At 41.3% G+C, this 16,812-nt stretch overlaps 1 protein-coding gene across 3 annotated transcripts in view; it reads right to left on the bottom strand.

Moving 5' to 3' along the window:
- Positions 1 to 16,812, bottom strand: part of ublcp1 (ubiquitin-like domain containing CTD phosphatase 1) — a 41,268-nt gene that overhangs the window by 5,715 nt on the left and 18,741 nt on the right. For 2 of the 3 annotated variants that reach the window (XR_013577766.1, XM_078550534.1), the window contains exons 4-9: positions 16,059 to 16,144; positions 10,918 to 11,033; positions 6,254 to 6,352; positions 5,286 to 5,323; positions 2,003 to 2,101; positions 823 to 939 (exon numbers count right to left, since the gene is read on the bottom strand). Coding sequence is in view for 2 of the 3 variants with exons in the window: in XM_078550534.1 (XP_078406660.1) it covers positions 823 to 939; positions 2,003 to 2,101; positions 5,286 to 5,323; positions 6,254 to 6,352; positions 10,918 to 11,033; positions 16,059 to 16,144 (555 nt within the window). In the remaining variant the exon portion in view is untranslated. The remainder of the gene's footprint in view (positions 1 to 822; positions 940 to 2,002; positions 2,102 to 5,285; positions 5,324 to 6,253; positions 6,353 to 10,917; positions 11,034 to 16,058; positions 16,145 to 16,812) is intronic. The other variant, XM_078550536.1, reaches the window with a different exon arrangement.

Raw genomic sequence — 16,812 nt, 5'->3', positions numbered from 1 at the left:
GACAACGCTCATTCTAAAGAATCAGTTCAGTGTGTTGAACGAATTTAAGTATTATAAACACAAGCTACTACTTTTCTATCTGCAACACCACAGATAATACCAAGAGCAAGCCAAAAGATTACAGGTCTGAAATGGGTGGCTAGGAGAAATGTGTAATAGTAGCCCGAAGTGACCCTCTTCTCATTCCCTACGGTGAAGCACCTGCCACACTCCCACAGGGACTCAGCCTCTAGGAAAACGGTGACACAGAAAATCAGGTTTTTAAAATATGGCAACTGTGGAGTGAGCCTGGTTTGTTAATGGAGCAGTTGAGAATGCCTTGGCTGAAGCGAACAGCCTGAATTTTGCAGGATAGCTAACAAACCTCTTGTTTATGTCAAATATGAGGCTAAATAGACCAGCTTTTACTGTCCAATAAGCCACTGATGTAGGGAAGCATGGCACACTCTAACTTGTATCAATATGCAAAGATGAGTTGTAATGATCAAATTAATTGAATCTGATCATAACTGAATGCTTACTGATTGTGAAACAAAGCAGTTTAACAAAACCTTTGATCAGTCTGCCAAAATATTGAAAATATATGGGCAAAAGACACAAAGGTCTGATTCAGGTCACATGGTTATTATTATTACAGCCACTTTACACTAACATAAAAGTAGATATAGGGCAGCATCAATGGGCATTACAACAATCAGGTGTATCAGTCTTTACTGTAAATTCTGGTGCCACTGGAGCTATCGACAGAAAATGTAAACTTTGTAACATAGGCAGTGCACTGGATCTAGAGTTTATTCTGTAGTGCTAGAGAACATCCCTTACCTTTAGTCCATTTTGCGGATTCATCAAAAAGTTTCGACCAATGTCATCAAACATTATTGTATTCTTTCTAGTGTAGAACTCTGGAAATTTATCCCATATGACACCCAGTGGTTTGACCTGCGAACAGAGCCTTTGTGAAATATCTCCCAAGAATATTAGCACCACATTCAAATTGTAGCTGGTTGGGGAGGGCAAGCAGGGAGAACAATCTTAATTAACACAGCTACTGCACTTAGGCTAAACATACTGATATAAATCTATAGAATGGAAAGGGGCTTCCAGAGTTTTTAGATTCACCTGCGTTAAAAGAGACATCAGCCCCATTTTAAAAAAAGCTGAATGGTGAAATGAGTCTTGTTCCAACTCAAGCCCTTTCCTACTGGTTAATTAAAATTGCTAATTAGTGCTGAGCAGTAAGCAATGTCACAGAGAAACCCCAGTGTTACCAATATAACTATATAGCACTACTGGTGCAGGGAGGGGCTAAAGGCATTTTATTGGGGGAAGTGTATGGTACTATACTCTGTATCTTGCCCTACTATATTTCATCAGGAATTCCTGCTAAGACAGTGTAGAGGAAACTTTATTCTGCATTTATTTTATGCTGTAACCAACCAGAGAATGCTTGTTCAAAAATGCACAGAGAGTTTAACCCTACATGTAACTTGCATAGTACCTAACTATCAAGTACTGAATGGGATAATTTGTTCTACTCCAAAAAGCCAAGTGGTGAATCTTTATATATAAGTATTTATTTACAGAGATATACATTACAAGCATGCACCTCCTAGCCCAATAACCACAGATTCAATCTGTTCCTATATATAGGGCACAAGTGAATCCCCAGTAAACGCCCACAACCTCAACATTCTAATTAAATACCATTAATATGCAATTAACATTGATTAGAGGGAACTTCACTCTGTATTTAACCTATGCTGTACCTGGATATGCATAGTACTGATATGAGGTGCCTGAAACAGAAAGTGTCCCATTCATAAGCACCAACATCCTTCACCTCAATGAGCACAAAATTCACACAGAAAAAAGTTTTAAGAAATGAAATCTTTGATCAAATGCTAATAAAAGGCTCTTTAAACCGACTGGTCCAATTCCTCATCAGTACTTGTACCTAAATACAATGTATTGTTTATGCTTAAACAGCTACTTATGCACTCACCTCCACCACTCCTCTCTTAGGTGTATGTACTGTGATCATAGCTGCACTGTCCAACATGAAGGTTATCTTGTAGTTAGCATGTGTTGTAACTCCGAGTTCCTAAAAGAATAAGAGAAAACAGAATGCTCAACAAACAAACCTTAAGAACATCTAGAAAAATCACACAAAGCACAATGCAAAAAAACTTGACTAAAATTCTGAGTACACTTCCCTTCTTCTGAAGGCACCCAGATGGGAAAAAAATGGGTGCTCTGCTCCAGTGCTGGACAGGCTCAATATCTCCTAGCACATTCCACTACATTACAGAAGGAAGCTAATTCCATTTATATTGTGCCATTTATCAAAACATTTTACAAAGTGCTTTACATCATGAGATGCTGGTGAGATACAGTGACTGTTACACTGGAAAACTCAAATGTGTAATTTTCTCTATATTTAAAATTCCATTCTGATTGCTGTTGATAAATTCAACAGCAATTTTAAATTGTATGTCAAAAGAAAAGGCTAACAAAAGAATAATTTCTGTTTACTATTTCTTCTCACTGCAGTCAATCAGATATACTTTTATAATAGAAAGCCAAACAAAGCCAAAAAAAGCTAAAGAGAATTTCAAAATGTGTTAACTTTGACATTAGCTTGATAGCCCTTTGTTACTTGGCAGTAAAGTTAAAAAATATTCTGCAACGTCTTAGATGAAAGTGGAAATCAGTCACCTCGGTTGAGGCAGAATTTTCATTTTAATCATTTATAGGTGCACATGTCTATATATCTAGAATACATTAAATCTTTTTACAATACAACATGCATTTTCCGCACTTACAAGAAGGTCATGTCACACCTTGTCCAGCATGCCCAAACATGAGCTGAAGTTCATAGCTATCATATACTTACATCCTACTTTTCAATCCTTCTAACGTCCGAACTTTGTGCCTCAAATGTTTCATAGCATCATCCTTATGTTGCTCTGAATTATTAATTCAGGTCTCTGGGTCAATGGTCCAGTAACATAAATGCTACGCAAAAAAAACCCTCTTTAATGGTGTCAGATGCTAACTCACCACTTGGACAGTGTCCTTCCAGGTTTAAGGAATGCTTAAGCACTTTTTATATTTAATCAGAGTTTACTAGCCAGATGCAAACTGAAACCAAGCAAAGTAACTGGACTTTGCCAGTTCTGCTCCTCAATTTAACTGTAGTTCAAGCCTGACCTGTAGCCCTGCTGGTTATAAGAATTCGCTTCTCCTTCCCAACCTTTCAGGCAAGGTAATATAGCGCACAACAGCTAGGAGTCATTGTCAGATGATGCCTGATGCTTAGGTCTACAATAAAAGCTCTCAAAGATTAAAGCAGTGTGTTACCAGTTACAATATCCATTTATTCAAACTTCAACAGCATGGAATATTCACTAGTGCTTTCTCCCAATGAATTATAAATATTAAGGGAGCTCATAACTAAACATGATTCGGGGCGAGAAATCTCGATTAAAAGAGGCAAATAACAATCCTCAAAATTTCTGAGAATTTGAGAAACAATCATTTTCAGCAGTGGAAATAATAATGGCTTTAGAATCATGTACTTCTTTCCCCTCCACACCACCACCAGCAAGCTGCTGAAATTCAGGCTCATTCTACAATCTCCTAATCTAATGCAATCTATCACAGAACCTCAAAGCCACACTTTCTTTAATCAAACCTGATTTGCTTTGTTTCGTCTTTCACTCTCTTTAAACTTGGTTGTAAACTTTTACTACAGCACCTTTGAATGGGTATTCTTGCCTTCTTCTGAAAATAGATTAGGGGAAACTCACCAAGGCTCCTTAGGCAGCACCTTCCAAACCCACAACCGCTACCATCTAGAAGGACAAGGGGAGCAGATAAATGGGAGCATCACCACCTGAAAGTTCCCCTCCAAGCCACTCACCATCCTGACTTGGAAATATATCGCCACTCCTTCACTGTTGCTGGGTCAAAATCCTGGAACTCCCTCCCGAACAGCACTGTGGGTGCACTGATACCACATGAACTGCAGCGGTTCAAGACGGCAGCTCACCACCACCTTCTCAAGGGCAAGTAAAGATGGGCAATAAATGCTGGTCTAGCCAGTGACGCCCACACCCAGTAAATGAATAAAAAAAGAGGGTGCTCTGTTTCAGGCCTGGACATGCCCAATGACTCCCAGAAACATTCTACCATGTTGCTGTAAGTCACCAAGCCTTTTATAGTCCAGATAAGGTTAGGAACTACTCTGGCTAAGGACAGCACAACACCATTCCACCAAGTAAAACTTAAGAGAATAATTCTTCAAGCTCATGTCGTTCCATTTAAATTTGCATCTCATTATGCTTACAGATTGAGATTCCTGAGTGAAGCGTGCACACACAAGCTTAGACTTTGCAAATCAGTGAAACTATAGCAACAAAATGTAGGTGACACAAAATGGATTGTCCAAAGCAACTTTGAGATAGTGAACTATCGTTAGTATAGGCTACAAGCAGCTAATTTCCTTACCTGGACAGTAGCAACCAATTCCCAGCACAAGATTTAGACACAGGCCCCGTTTATTCAACATATCATGCATTAGGTGAGAACAGCACAACTAGGTGCAATCAGGGATGGCATCAGTTCTGTGGGGGGGGGGCCCCCAAGGCCCTTTGAGGGAAGAAACAATTCCTTGGTGCCTCTAAAGTAGGCTCCTGCTGTGGCTTCCACCATCATTGGCCTGTATGGAGCCACCCCAACCACCCCCCCACCTTGCTAACCCCCATCCAAATACTGCAGGATGTTCCAGCCAGAATGGGCAAGTCAGAAGCCCGACTCTGCATTACTGCACTTTCACAAAATTGGCTTTGAAGTTGGAGCTGAAAGTTCTGAACTATTGCACGTGCTGTTTCACTGCTGCCAAATCCACCCCATAGTGTAAATTAAGCAGCTTTTGCAATAATGATTCAGTCATCATCCTGGAATTCATGTCACAGTATAATGGGGCATCAGTCCTTACGTCACATCTCATATGAAAGGAATAATGGGAGTGATCTCCTCAGGTCTTCTTTGAAAGATTGAATGCAACACAGAACGAAAACCAACACATCGAACACTGGGACAGAAACAGTGTCCTCAGCACAACATAAAAATACCTACCATTAACACTAGCTTGTACCATATCTGCTTAAGGAGTGCTTTATACTTTCACTGGATACAAAGCAAAACAAAATAGAAAAAATCGAAAAGTATCACCTTTAACCATAATGAGGAACAGAACAAAATCACACTCAGACATAACTTACTTTCATTTTCACTTCAATCCACTTCATGCTGGTAGCAGCTGTGTATAAAATTTAGAGAAATTATGTGAGCCTTAACATATTATAGCAGTGTCAAAGTCAAACAGAATCAGACAAAAAAACAGCTGTGTCACTGCCTTTTCGACAATATTGAATTAACTGTTAGGAATATTCATTAAATTTACTTTGAAACCTTTTGTAATAATAAAGTGTAGTTCTTGTTGCAACAAGTGATTTCCTTTGCCCAGAATCAAACATTCTCATTGGCTCTGAGAATTTAATGTAAAAGTGTGTAATTTGAGTAAGTAAATCACGCTGAAAGCTGCAATATAGAAGTTCATGAGATTCTACGCCACGGTAGCATCATTGTGAGATTACCATCACCAAAAAGACTGCAGTGGTTCAAAAAGAAAGCCCACTGCCATTTTCTCAGCACAATAGCATTAACACCATTTATCTCAGGCTCAGAGGTGGCAATGAGTGCCAGTTTCTGCCTAGATCTGAATTACAAACCAATTGTCTTAAATGACAGATCAAGCCAATATCTTTATTTTAAAAAGTGAACTTTTTTTAAATGGATAGAAATAATTACGAGAAAATCAATTTCTGGAACTGAACCAATATTTTGATAATTATACTGTGATGCCTTAGAAAATTTACCAAATAGAATGTTCAGTAAAGAAAAAGCCAATAAATGCAGCTAACACTGTACAATATTGGTTGTACAATACTGAAAAGAAATGGCCAATTTCCTACATCTCCCTTTAAAGTGAAGGAGATGCATTGTCAAATGGCACTGGCATTTCATTCTGTTTCTTTTCAAGCATGCAGTGAAGTAGAGCTTGCAGTGAAATGGGAACGAGTATATTTTAGCGCAGAATATGCTAGCTACTGCTCACGGCCTTCTTTTCCTGTTCTTGCAGAGCGTTAGGAAACTAATCAAAATCAACCTACTCCGCCTCATTACTTACACCATATAACAATGTCATAATCTTCGTACGCAGATGTGAGGAACTCATGCAGGTATGGCCTCATTAGCTCAAGTCCGCTCTCAGCACAGGATCTGTGATCTTAAATCAGAGTTAATAAAGTCAGCAGACCACATAATGCAATAGGGTTTAAGGAAAAACTTGTATTTACACAGCGCCTTCCACAACCTCAGGACATCCAAAGCACTTCACAGCCAAAAGCTTCACTTTTGTGATGTGGGGAATGCAACTGTCAATTTGTACACAGTAAACTCTCAAAAAACAGTGACAGAATAAACAAGCAGATAGTCTAAAAGATAAAAGCAAAAAACTGCGGATGCTGGAAATCCAAAACAAAAACAAAAATACCTGGAAAAACTCAGCAGGTCTGGCAGCATCTGTGGAGAGGAACACAGTTAATGTTTCGAGTCCGCATGACTCTCCAACAGAACTAAAGAAAAATAGAAAAGGGATGAAATATAAGCTGTTTTAAGGGGGGAGTGGGACAAAAGCTGGATAGAGGGCCAGTGATAGGTGGAGATAACCAAAAGATGTCACAGACAAAAGGACAAAGAGGTGTTGAAAGTGGTGATATTATCTAAAGGAATGTGCTAATTAAGGGTAAAAAGCAGGACAAGCAAGGTACAGATAGCCCTAGTGGGGGTGGGGTGGGGTGAAGGAATCGAAAAAGGCTAAAAGATAGAGATAAAACAATGGATGGAAATACTTATTAATTTATTAATTTTGCTTCCAATTTCCACCCCTCCATCATTTTCACATGGTCCATCTCTGACACTTCCCTTCCCTTCCTTAACCTCTCTGTCTCAATTTCCGGTGATAGACTGTCCACCAATATCCATTACAAGCCTACCGACTCCCACAGCTACCTCGACTACAGCTCCTCACACCTCGCTTCCTGTAAGGACTCTATCCCATTCTCTCAGTTCCTTCGCCTCCGTTGCATCTGTTCTGATGATGCCATTTTCAAAAACAGTTCCTCTGACATGTCCTTTTTCTTCCATAACCGAGGTTTTCCACCCACGGTGGTTGACAGAGCCCTCAACCATGTCCAGCCCATCTCCCGCACATCCGCCCTCACACCTTCTCCCTCCTAGAAACATGATAGGGTCCCCCTTGTCCTCACTTATCACCCCACCAGCCTCCGTATTCAAAGGACCATCCTCCGTCATTTCCGCCAACTCCAACATGATGCTACCACCAAACACATCTTCCCTTCACCCCCCACCCCCCCCACCCCCGGCGGCATTCCGTAGGGATCGTTCCCTCCGTGACACCCTGGTCCACTCCTCCATCACCCCCTACACCTCAACCCCTTCCCACGGCACCTTCCCATGCAACCGCAGAAGATGCAACACCTGCCCCTTTACTTCCCCTCTCCTCACCGTCCAAGGGCCCAAACACTCATTTCAAGTGAAGCGGCATTTCACTTGCACTTCCCTCAACTTAGTCTACTGCATTCGTTGCTCCCAATGCGGTTTCCTCTACATTGGAGAGACCAAACGCAGACTGGGTGACCACTTTGCAGAACACCTTCGGTCTGTCCGCAAGCATTACCCAGATCTCCCTGTCGCTTGCCATTTCAACACTCCACCCTGCTCTCATGCCCACATGTCCGTCCTTGGCCTGCTGCATTGTTCCAGTGAAGCTCAACGCAAACTGGAGGAACAGCACCTCATCTTCCAACCAGGCACTTTACAGCCTTCCGGACTGAATATTGAGTTCAACATTTTAGATCATGAACTCTCTCCTCCATCCCCACCCCCTTTCCGATTTTCCCCCTCCTTTTTGTTTTTTCCAATAATTTATATAGATTTTTCTTTTCCCACCTATTTCCATTATTTTTAAATGTATTTCCATCCTTTGTTTTATCTCTACCTTTTAGCCTTTTTCGATTCCTTCACCCCACCACACCCCCACTAGGACTATCTATATCTTGCTCGTCCTGCTTTCTACCCTTAATTAGCACATTCCTTTAGATAATATCACCACCTTCAACACCTCTTTGTCCTTTTGTCTGTGACATCTTTTGGTTATCTCCACCTATCACTGGCCCTCTATCCAGCTCTTCCTGTCCCACTCCCCCCTTAAACCAGCTTATATTTCACCCCTTATCTATTTTTCCTTAGTTCTGTTGAAGAGTCATGCGGTCTCGAAACGTTAACTGTGCTCCTCTCCACAGATGCTGCCAGACCTGCTGAGTTTTTCCAGGTATTTTTGTTTTTGAAGCAGATAGTCTACTTTGGTAATGTAGGTTGAGTGATACTGGGGAAAATTTATCCACTCTTCCTCAAATACCGCTGTGCGATTTTTTTGTGTGTTTGTGCTTCTTCAATGCCACACTGTGGGACCTGAACCCACAATTATATAATCTACAGAGGTTCCTACTATTAAACTTAAAGTTTACAGGTGTTTGCTGCAATGCAACTTTATAGCCTTTCTTAAATACTTCTATTTAACTTTGATATTACAGAGTAATACAATGCATTTAACTCTGAGACCTGGGATTGAATCTAGCCCACAGGAATGGAATGAAGTCCTTTTCTATTCTGTACTGGATCCTACATTACAGATGCTTAGGAAATCTCAAACAGGTTGTAAAGTGTCCGCAACACAGAACTACCCCAAAGTTAACACTTGTGTAAGAAATGGTAAGGGAGCTTCGTCTGGTTCGGTAAAAATGCTGAATACTGCAAGGGCAGTACAAGCATGTTAAAAAAAAACCTCCCTACATTGCACCTCAATGAGCAAAGAGTGCTCATAAAATATGGAAGAAAAACTGTTCATAAAATCAAAGACTCATTGCTGTAGAGGATTACACAAGTTTCCATTGTTACACAAGGTCTTGCAAATATAAAGAGCTTTGTCATGCATCTCAAACAGTTCACATGTAACATGTTACTATGAAATGTACAGTGACTGTTATGCAGATAAACGCAGCAGCCATATTCTATACAGCAATATCCCAAGAGACAGCAATGAAAGGAATAGCCTAATTGTTTTTGTTTTAAATTGAAGGAGGAAATGTTGCCCAGAATGTCTGCTCTTCTTCAAATAACGCTAGAGTCTTTACTGTCCAACTAAGCCACTGGCATTAGCTCCGTTTAGTGCCTCATTGGAAAGATATTCATATTATAATGCCTGCCTGGATCACATGCTCAATTAATGTAAATGGGCTTGAGCCCAAAGCCTTTTGAGTCAGAATATCCTCTGGTGCATTTGCCTACAAGTGTTTCAGGTAAACACTGACTGGGGTTCAGCCTATTAGGCTATTTAACTGTACAATACATTACAAATGAGATCAATCCCGTCCTCGACCAACATCCATGCATGCACCTGCTTTCCATCTGTGTGGTAATCAGGAGTAGGACCCATGGCTGGATTGTTTCTCAGCCGTCAATGACACATTCAATGAGCCTTGCTGACCAGGAACTTACCCAGTCCCCTTCTAAATTATCTGACCTCAGGCAAGGTGGCAGTGGAGATGCTCAGCTGTCCAGGCAAGAAGAGGAAAAAATGATCATTTTTTAAAATTGCCAAAGTTCCTGCTTCACATCACGAGGCAATAAGGCCTGAGAAAAATACATAAGTGGACATCTGGCAATACCCCTCCATTTCCAAACTGAACCTATTGCTAGCAAGAAGAAGAATGGTCACTTGATTGTCCTGATTTTGATCGTCTAAGATGATTGGAAAGGATTTTTGCAACATTCTCCTCTCCTTATTGGCACAGAGCATTTTGTCTCTCAGGCGATTACATGGCTGTGGAGAGGGGCAGCAAAAGGAAGTGTCTAGTCGTGATGTTCCAGCCATCATGATGGACATTTTCTTGCCCACAGTTTCAGTATATTGGTAGGTGGTGCCAGAGAATCATTGTTACTCATGGCAAAATGTGTTGACATATATCAGTCTTCAGGTGAGAAGTGGCTAAGATGAGGAGACTGAGACAGTGGGGGGAACGGGTGGGGGGAGGGGTGTGGATATCTTGAGGAACCAATTTAATATTTCTGCAACCATAAAATGCTCACACCATGAGGAAGAAATGGGACAGAGAGCAAGCCAAACAATTTTTTTATTATTCATTCATGGGATGTGGGCATCGCTGGCTAGGCAAACATTTATTGACCATCCCGAATTGCCCTTGGTCAACCACATTGCTGTAGGTCTGGAGTCACATGTAGGCCAGACCAGGTAAGGACAGCAGATTTCCTTCCCTAAAGGGCATTAATGAACCAGGTGGGTTTTTACAACAATCGACAATGGTTTCATGGTCATCATTAGACTTTTAATTCCAGATTCTTGTTGAACTCAAATTCCACCATCTGCCATGGCAGGATTCGAACCCGGGTATCCAGAGCATTACCCTGGGTCTCTGGATCACTAGTCCAGTGATAATATCACTACACCATTGCCTCCCCTAACTTTGCAAGTTGAATACAACAAACCAACGTCCTGTATAGTGATCTAGTTTTACTTTCTGAATGTTTATCATTAAATATTTGGATACCATACGAAAGGTTATATGTGCTTCTTGAAAGTTGGAGAAATTTACTGAAATTATCAGAAACAGCTTAATTTCCAATGCAATTCATTTACAATGGAATTCATTTACAGTCAGTATCATGCTTGAAGTGGACAAATGCACTTACCAAATAATGTGTAGTCAACATCTAAAACGAGCAGCTTTTTCCCTTCCCGAGGTTGGTTTAGTACCTCTACTTTATAATCTTTCACTCTACGTGCAATTTTGGCCAAGTTCTCTTCCCTAGATTAATAGAGATAATTACAGTTAATTCTGCAAAAGCCAACAGGACACAGCCAGTTTATAATGCATAATCCCCTGCTAAATTGGGATTTATATGATTAAATCACCTTTGCTAAGTGGAATAGGATCTCATACCCACTCACATTATGTCCCATCCCGAAAGCCAGTAGTCTACACGTTCGAGTTAATTACCCACACAAACAGCAGAACCAAGTGACTTTTATATCTAGGTTGCCAGAGGAACTGGATGGTGCAGTGGGTTATATGCTGCTCAGTCACGCCTGGGTTCAAATTGAGCAGAGAGTGATGGGACAAGTCTAGACAGCCTCAGATCAGATCCGAGCGGGCATGGGCCCACAGCACAAAGGCACCTCCAGTCTGGCACTCATTGGCAAGCATACTTAAGAGGCACCACAGCGCTCCTCTGTTGGGAAAGGGACAAATGCCAGATGACATGCATTAGGGTTACTTCTCCCTGAATTTACCTGAGGCACATTGTTAGGGTAGCATGTGGAGCATACATAATTTGACTGGCAAACGTCAGATTAAGAAGTCAACATAGAAAGAAACAAAGGTGAATGTGCTTGTTTCAATAAATAACAACAGCCACGACACCTGCCCTCCACCCACCGCGCCCCCCCACCAAAGCTAACCTAACTTTGTGGGTGTGTCTACTTCTGTTTAACAGGTAATAACGATAGCAGGGTTTTATCACACAAACAGCATACCTGCCTAGTAGAAACCATCCAGTATTTAAGATTTAAAATAATTCAACATCAGCATTTCCTTTAAATATTGAGGAAAACTGAGCTTATTAGTATTCTGGTAATGATACACCATAGGGAAATGACACTCAAATCAATGCAGTCTCCTCTACATTGGAGAGACCAAATGCAGACAGGGTGACCGCTTTGCAGAACACTTTTGGTCTGTCCGCAAGCATGACCCAGACTTCCCTGTAGCTTGCCATTTCAACACACCACCCCGCTCTCATGCCCACATGTCCGTCCTTGGCCTGCTGCAATGTTCCAGTGAAGCTCAACACAAACTGGAGGAACAGCACCTCATCTTCCAACTCGGCACTTTACAGTCTTCCGGACTTAATATTGAGTTCAACAATTTCAGATCATGAACTCTCTCCTCCATCCCCGCCCCCTTTCCAATCCCCTTTTTTCCAATAATTTATAATTTTTTTACAACTATATTTTTTTCCCTCCTAATATTAAATTTATTTCGATCTATTGTTTCATCTCCACCTTTTAGCCCATTTCGATCCCTTCCCCCCACCCCATCCCCACTAGGGCCATCTGCCACTAGCTTGTCCTGCTTACTACCCTTAATGTCCCCATTAGCACATCCTTTAGATAATATCACCGCCGTCAACACCCCTTTGTCCTTTTGTCTATGACATCTTTGGTAGTCTCTTCTTGGCCTCCACCTATCACTGGCCCCCTATCGAGCTCTCCTGTCCCACCCCCTTCTACCAGCTTATATTTCATCTCATTTCTATATGTCTTAGTTCTGATGAAGGGTCATACGGACTCGAAATGTCAGCTGTATCCCTCTTCGCAGATGCTGTCAGACCTGCTGAGTTTTTCCAGGTATTTTTGTTTTTGTTCTCAAATCAATACACTTCATTTGTTGATATGATCTGCTTCTTAAGCAATACCTTAAATTCGCCATGTAAAACTGTTCACACCCAAAACCAGGTCCTGGCTACAAACTTCAATACTTCACTCCAGTGAAAACTCATACTTCAAAATGCTCTCACTAGACATGATATCAATTCTGCTTTTTCAAATTCTAAGTGTATTTTCTACAGTTCAAGTGGATACTGAACATACATTGCACAAATCCACCATTACATTTAACTGAAATTCTCGTGAAAATACTGTCCGCATTAGCTTAAACTAACAAAGATACCGTGACTATCATAAGAACACGAGATAAAAGCAGGAACAGACCATACGGCCCATCAAGCCTGCTCCGCCATTCAATATGATCAAAGCTGATCTTGGGCTTCAACTTCACTTTCCCTGAGACACTAAAAATCTGACTATCCCAGCCTCAACAAATAAACTCAGTAGAGCGTATACCTCTACCACGGTTCATTAACTCAACATTACCGATACTCAACGTTACTGATACTCTAACTATAAAGATGAAAATAGAAATCTTTTTAATAAGAACTTCCATCTCACTGAGGAGGCTTCAAGCAATCCACATCCAACAATCTGCTCTGAAAACTCTGCTCAGGTTTTGACAGCTCTTACAAATTCCACCACAATAGCTGAGATAATCCACCACATTCCAAATTACACAACACACAACATTCCAAGAATAAAAAGTCAATTTGCCCTGTCTCCCAACATTCGCAGATCCTTTAAAAAAATTGCAGGATCCAGATCCTCATCTTCTCCAAAAACTAATTAGTTCCTCCTTGGGCCATACCCTGTGTACAAAGTTGTGTTACAATCTGACAATTAGTTTTTGAGATACAGTAAAGTCCCGCCGTTCAGAGAGGTTATGTTCCTGCGAATTCTCATAAAGGGCGAAATCGTGAACAGTGAACATACTTTATAATGGGAGTGAATTAAATAGGTTCCAGCCATCCCAAAACTTGACCTTTTTAAAGGAAGATGCAATAAAAACTATATTTTGAGTAAATTCAAGACAATTTTACTGCAGAAATTGTTTAACAATGCAAAAAAATGTAAAATTTGTCACAGGTAATAAAAACTATATTTCTGAGTGTACAGTAAAGTTTGTCACAATTAAAGTACAAATTAAGTACAGTACTTGAGTGTGGAGGTAGAGGGAGTGGGCGAAGCGGGTGATGTAGACGTTGATGTGGATGAAAAGTATGACGTTCAAGTGCCTTCTTTCAAATGACTGGACCATTAACTGGGGTCCTCCTTTGATGCTGCTGAGCTATTCACACGTTGAGTAATTTCTCTATTTCCTCTAAATGTGGATCTCTCCTACTTACAAAAGTTAATCTGGCAATATGACTACCAGAAAAAACAAAAATAAAAATACCTGGAAAAACTCAGCAGGTCTGACAGGAGAGGAACACAGTTAACATTTGGAGTCCGTATGACTCTGCAACAGAACTAAGGAAAAATAGAAAAGAGGTGAAATATAAGCTGGTTTAAGGGGGGATGAGACAAGTAGAGCTAGATAGGGGCTAGTGATAGGTGGAGATAGCCAAAAGATGTCATAGATAAAAGGACAAAGAGGTGTTGAAGGTGGTGATATTATCTAAGGAATGTGCTAATAGGTGACATTAAGGGTAGAAAGCAGGACGAGCAAGGTACAGATAGCCCTGGTGGGGTGGGGGGAAGGGATCGAAATAGGCTAAAAGGTAGAGATAAAACAATGGATGGAAATACATTTAAAAATAATGGAAATAAGTGGGAACAGAAAAATCTATATAAATTTTTGGAAAAAAGGGGGATCAGAAAGGGGGTGGGGATGGAGGAGAGATGATCATGATCTAAAATTGTTCAACTCAATATTCAGTCCGGAAGGCTGTAAAGTGCCTAGTCGGAAGATGAGGTGCTGTTCCTCTCGTTTGTGTTGAGCTTCACTGGAACATTGCAGCAGGCCAAGGACAGACATGTGGGCATGAGTGCAGGGTGGAGTGTTGAAATGGCAAGCGACAGGGAGGTCTGGGTCATGCTTGCAGACAGACCCAAGGTGTTCCGCAAAGCGGTCACCCAGTCTGCATTTGGTCTCTCTAATGTAGAGGAAATGTATTTCCATCCATTGTTTTCTCACTACCTTTTAGCCTATTTCGATCCCTTCCCCCCACCCCACCCGGGCTATCCGTACCTTGCTCGTCCTGCTTTCTACCCTTTATGTCACTTATTAGCACATTCCTTAGATAATATCACCACCTTCAACACCTCTTTGTCCTTTTGTCTATGACATCTTTTGGCTATCTCCACCTATCACTGGCCCCTATCCAGCTCTACTTGTCCCACCACCCCCCCACCCCCCTTAAACCAGCTTATATTTCACCTCTTTTCTATTTCTCCTAAGTTCTGTTGAAGAGTCATATGGACTCGAAACGTTAACTGTGTTCCTCTCCGTAGATGCTGTCAGACCTGCTGAGTTTTTCCAGGTATTTTTATTTTTGTTTTGGATTTCCAGCATCCGCAGTTTTTTGCTTTTGACTACCAGAAACACTGACATTGGCCCTTATTTCTTCTTCAGACTGCCTAATGTACCTGAATGTTGATTCATTTGACAGAGTATTCCCTGGCCAACATGGTGGCACTTGCACCATTTTTCAGTCTAAGATTGTGATTTGTTGTGCAAATGTCATCACTTCCCTGGGACATTTTCTGCTTGGTTTTGACTCACTCATTTTTAGTAAAGGGCTGCACTACAAAATACTGGTCAGGAATTACTGATTCCTGTAAATCATAGCAAGTCACGTGCAGTTAGAGAGGGCACATGCGCAGTGCACACTTTCTACGGGAGAAATACAGCCGGAAACCGTGTTTTTTTACAGCTTCTAAATGCTGGCTTTTCTTTATTTCAAGACCAATATATGTTCATGTAAAGACTTTTAATACTCAAATCGCGGATGGCCAAAAATTTGGGGCCGCGATGGACGATCATGTGTACAAGCATTTTCGTGCGGGTAAATGAATTCATGAAAGAGGTCACGAATGGCAGGCGTTTACCGTATATTATTTACAGACAAACAGACTAACAGTGGCGAAAGCATTACCTCAGCCCACCTTCAGTGGCGGGAGTCAATGTATTGAACGATGGAGCATCCACAACCCTCTGGGGTAGAGAATTCCCAAGAGTCACCAGCCTTTGAATGAAGAAACTTCTCCTCGACTCAATCCTAAGTGTTTGGCCCTTTATCCTGTGACTGTGCCCCATGTTTTAGATTCCCCAGCTAGCTGAACCAATTTCAATGTCTACCCCGTCAACCCCCATCAGAATCTGTATGTTTTAATGAGATGGCTGGGACCACTGCCTATACAAGTTAACAAAATGCAGTACCTGTTCTCTACTTCTATAACGTCCTCCTCAATGTCAAAGTCATTGATGACATCGTCATTGTCGGGGGGCGGCGCCAGTACTTCTTCCTGAGCAAGGGGGAAAATAAACGCGTATTTAAACAAACGTGAACAAATTTCAAGAGGAATACTGCAACCTATATAGTCAAAAGCTTCAAAGTACCTCTCCTCTTGCACAGCTCGTTAAAGTTTGTGTAGTACATGTCCACCTGGATCACTGTCACTGGGTAGTGCTCAGGATGGTAAACTCAGGATGGGCCCAATGACAGAAGTTTCCAATAGCGCCCACATTCCCCATGGTAGGAGAACAACAATGAAGCAGCAACAGTTCACTAGACACCTGTTCCCAGCATACTAACTTTCACCCAATGTCAGCAATCACGTACCAGCATTATTTAAAGCAAGATAATTTTAACAGCAGTATAACCTCAATCTGGTAAAATCTGTGCAGAGCATTAAGTCCAACTGAGCTATTATAAGATGATATATTACAATTTCTATAGGAGGGCTATGTTCAAGACCACAAGGGGTAGTGCTCTAGTGGCCAAGTGGGGGAAGGCATTGCTTGACGGGATGGATATGGAACCATGCAGATCACAAAGGGCCATGTCTCAATTTCTAGTCTGTGCCGAGTTATCTGATCTCATTTTAAGCAGCAACTGCAGTCCCACAGAATTACTGAGGTAGGGAATGCTGTAAGTCAGGGTTCCCATCCACAATTGCTATTCAGTCACTGC

This window comes from Cetorhinus maximus, chromosome 10 (assembly GCF_964194155.1).
Source record: "Cetorhinus maximus chromosome 10, sCetMax3.hap1.1, whole genome shotgun sequence".
Taxonomy (NCBI): Eukaryota; Metazoa; Chordata; class Chondrichthyes; order Lamniformes; family Cetorhinidae; genus Cetorhinus; species Cetorhinus maximus.
Note: the sequence above shows the minus strand (reverse complement) of the source record. Positions and strands in the feature narration are given on the sequence as shown.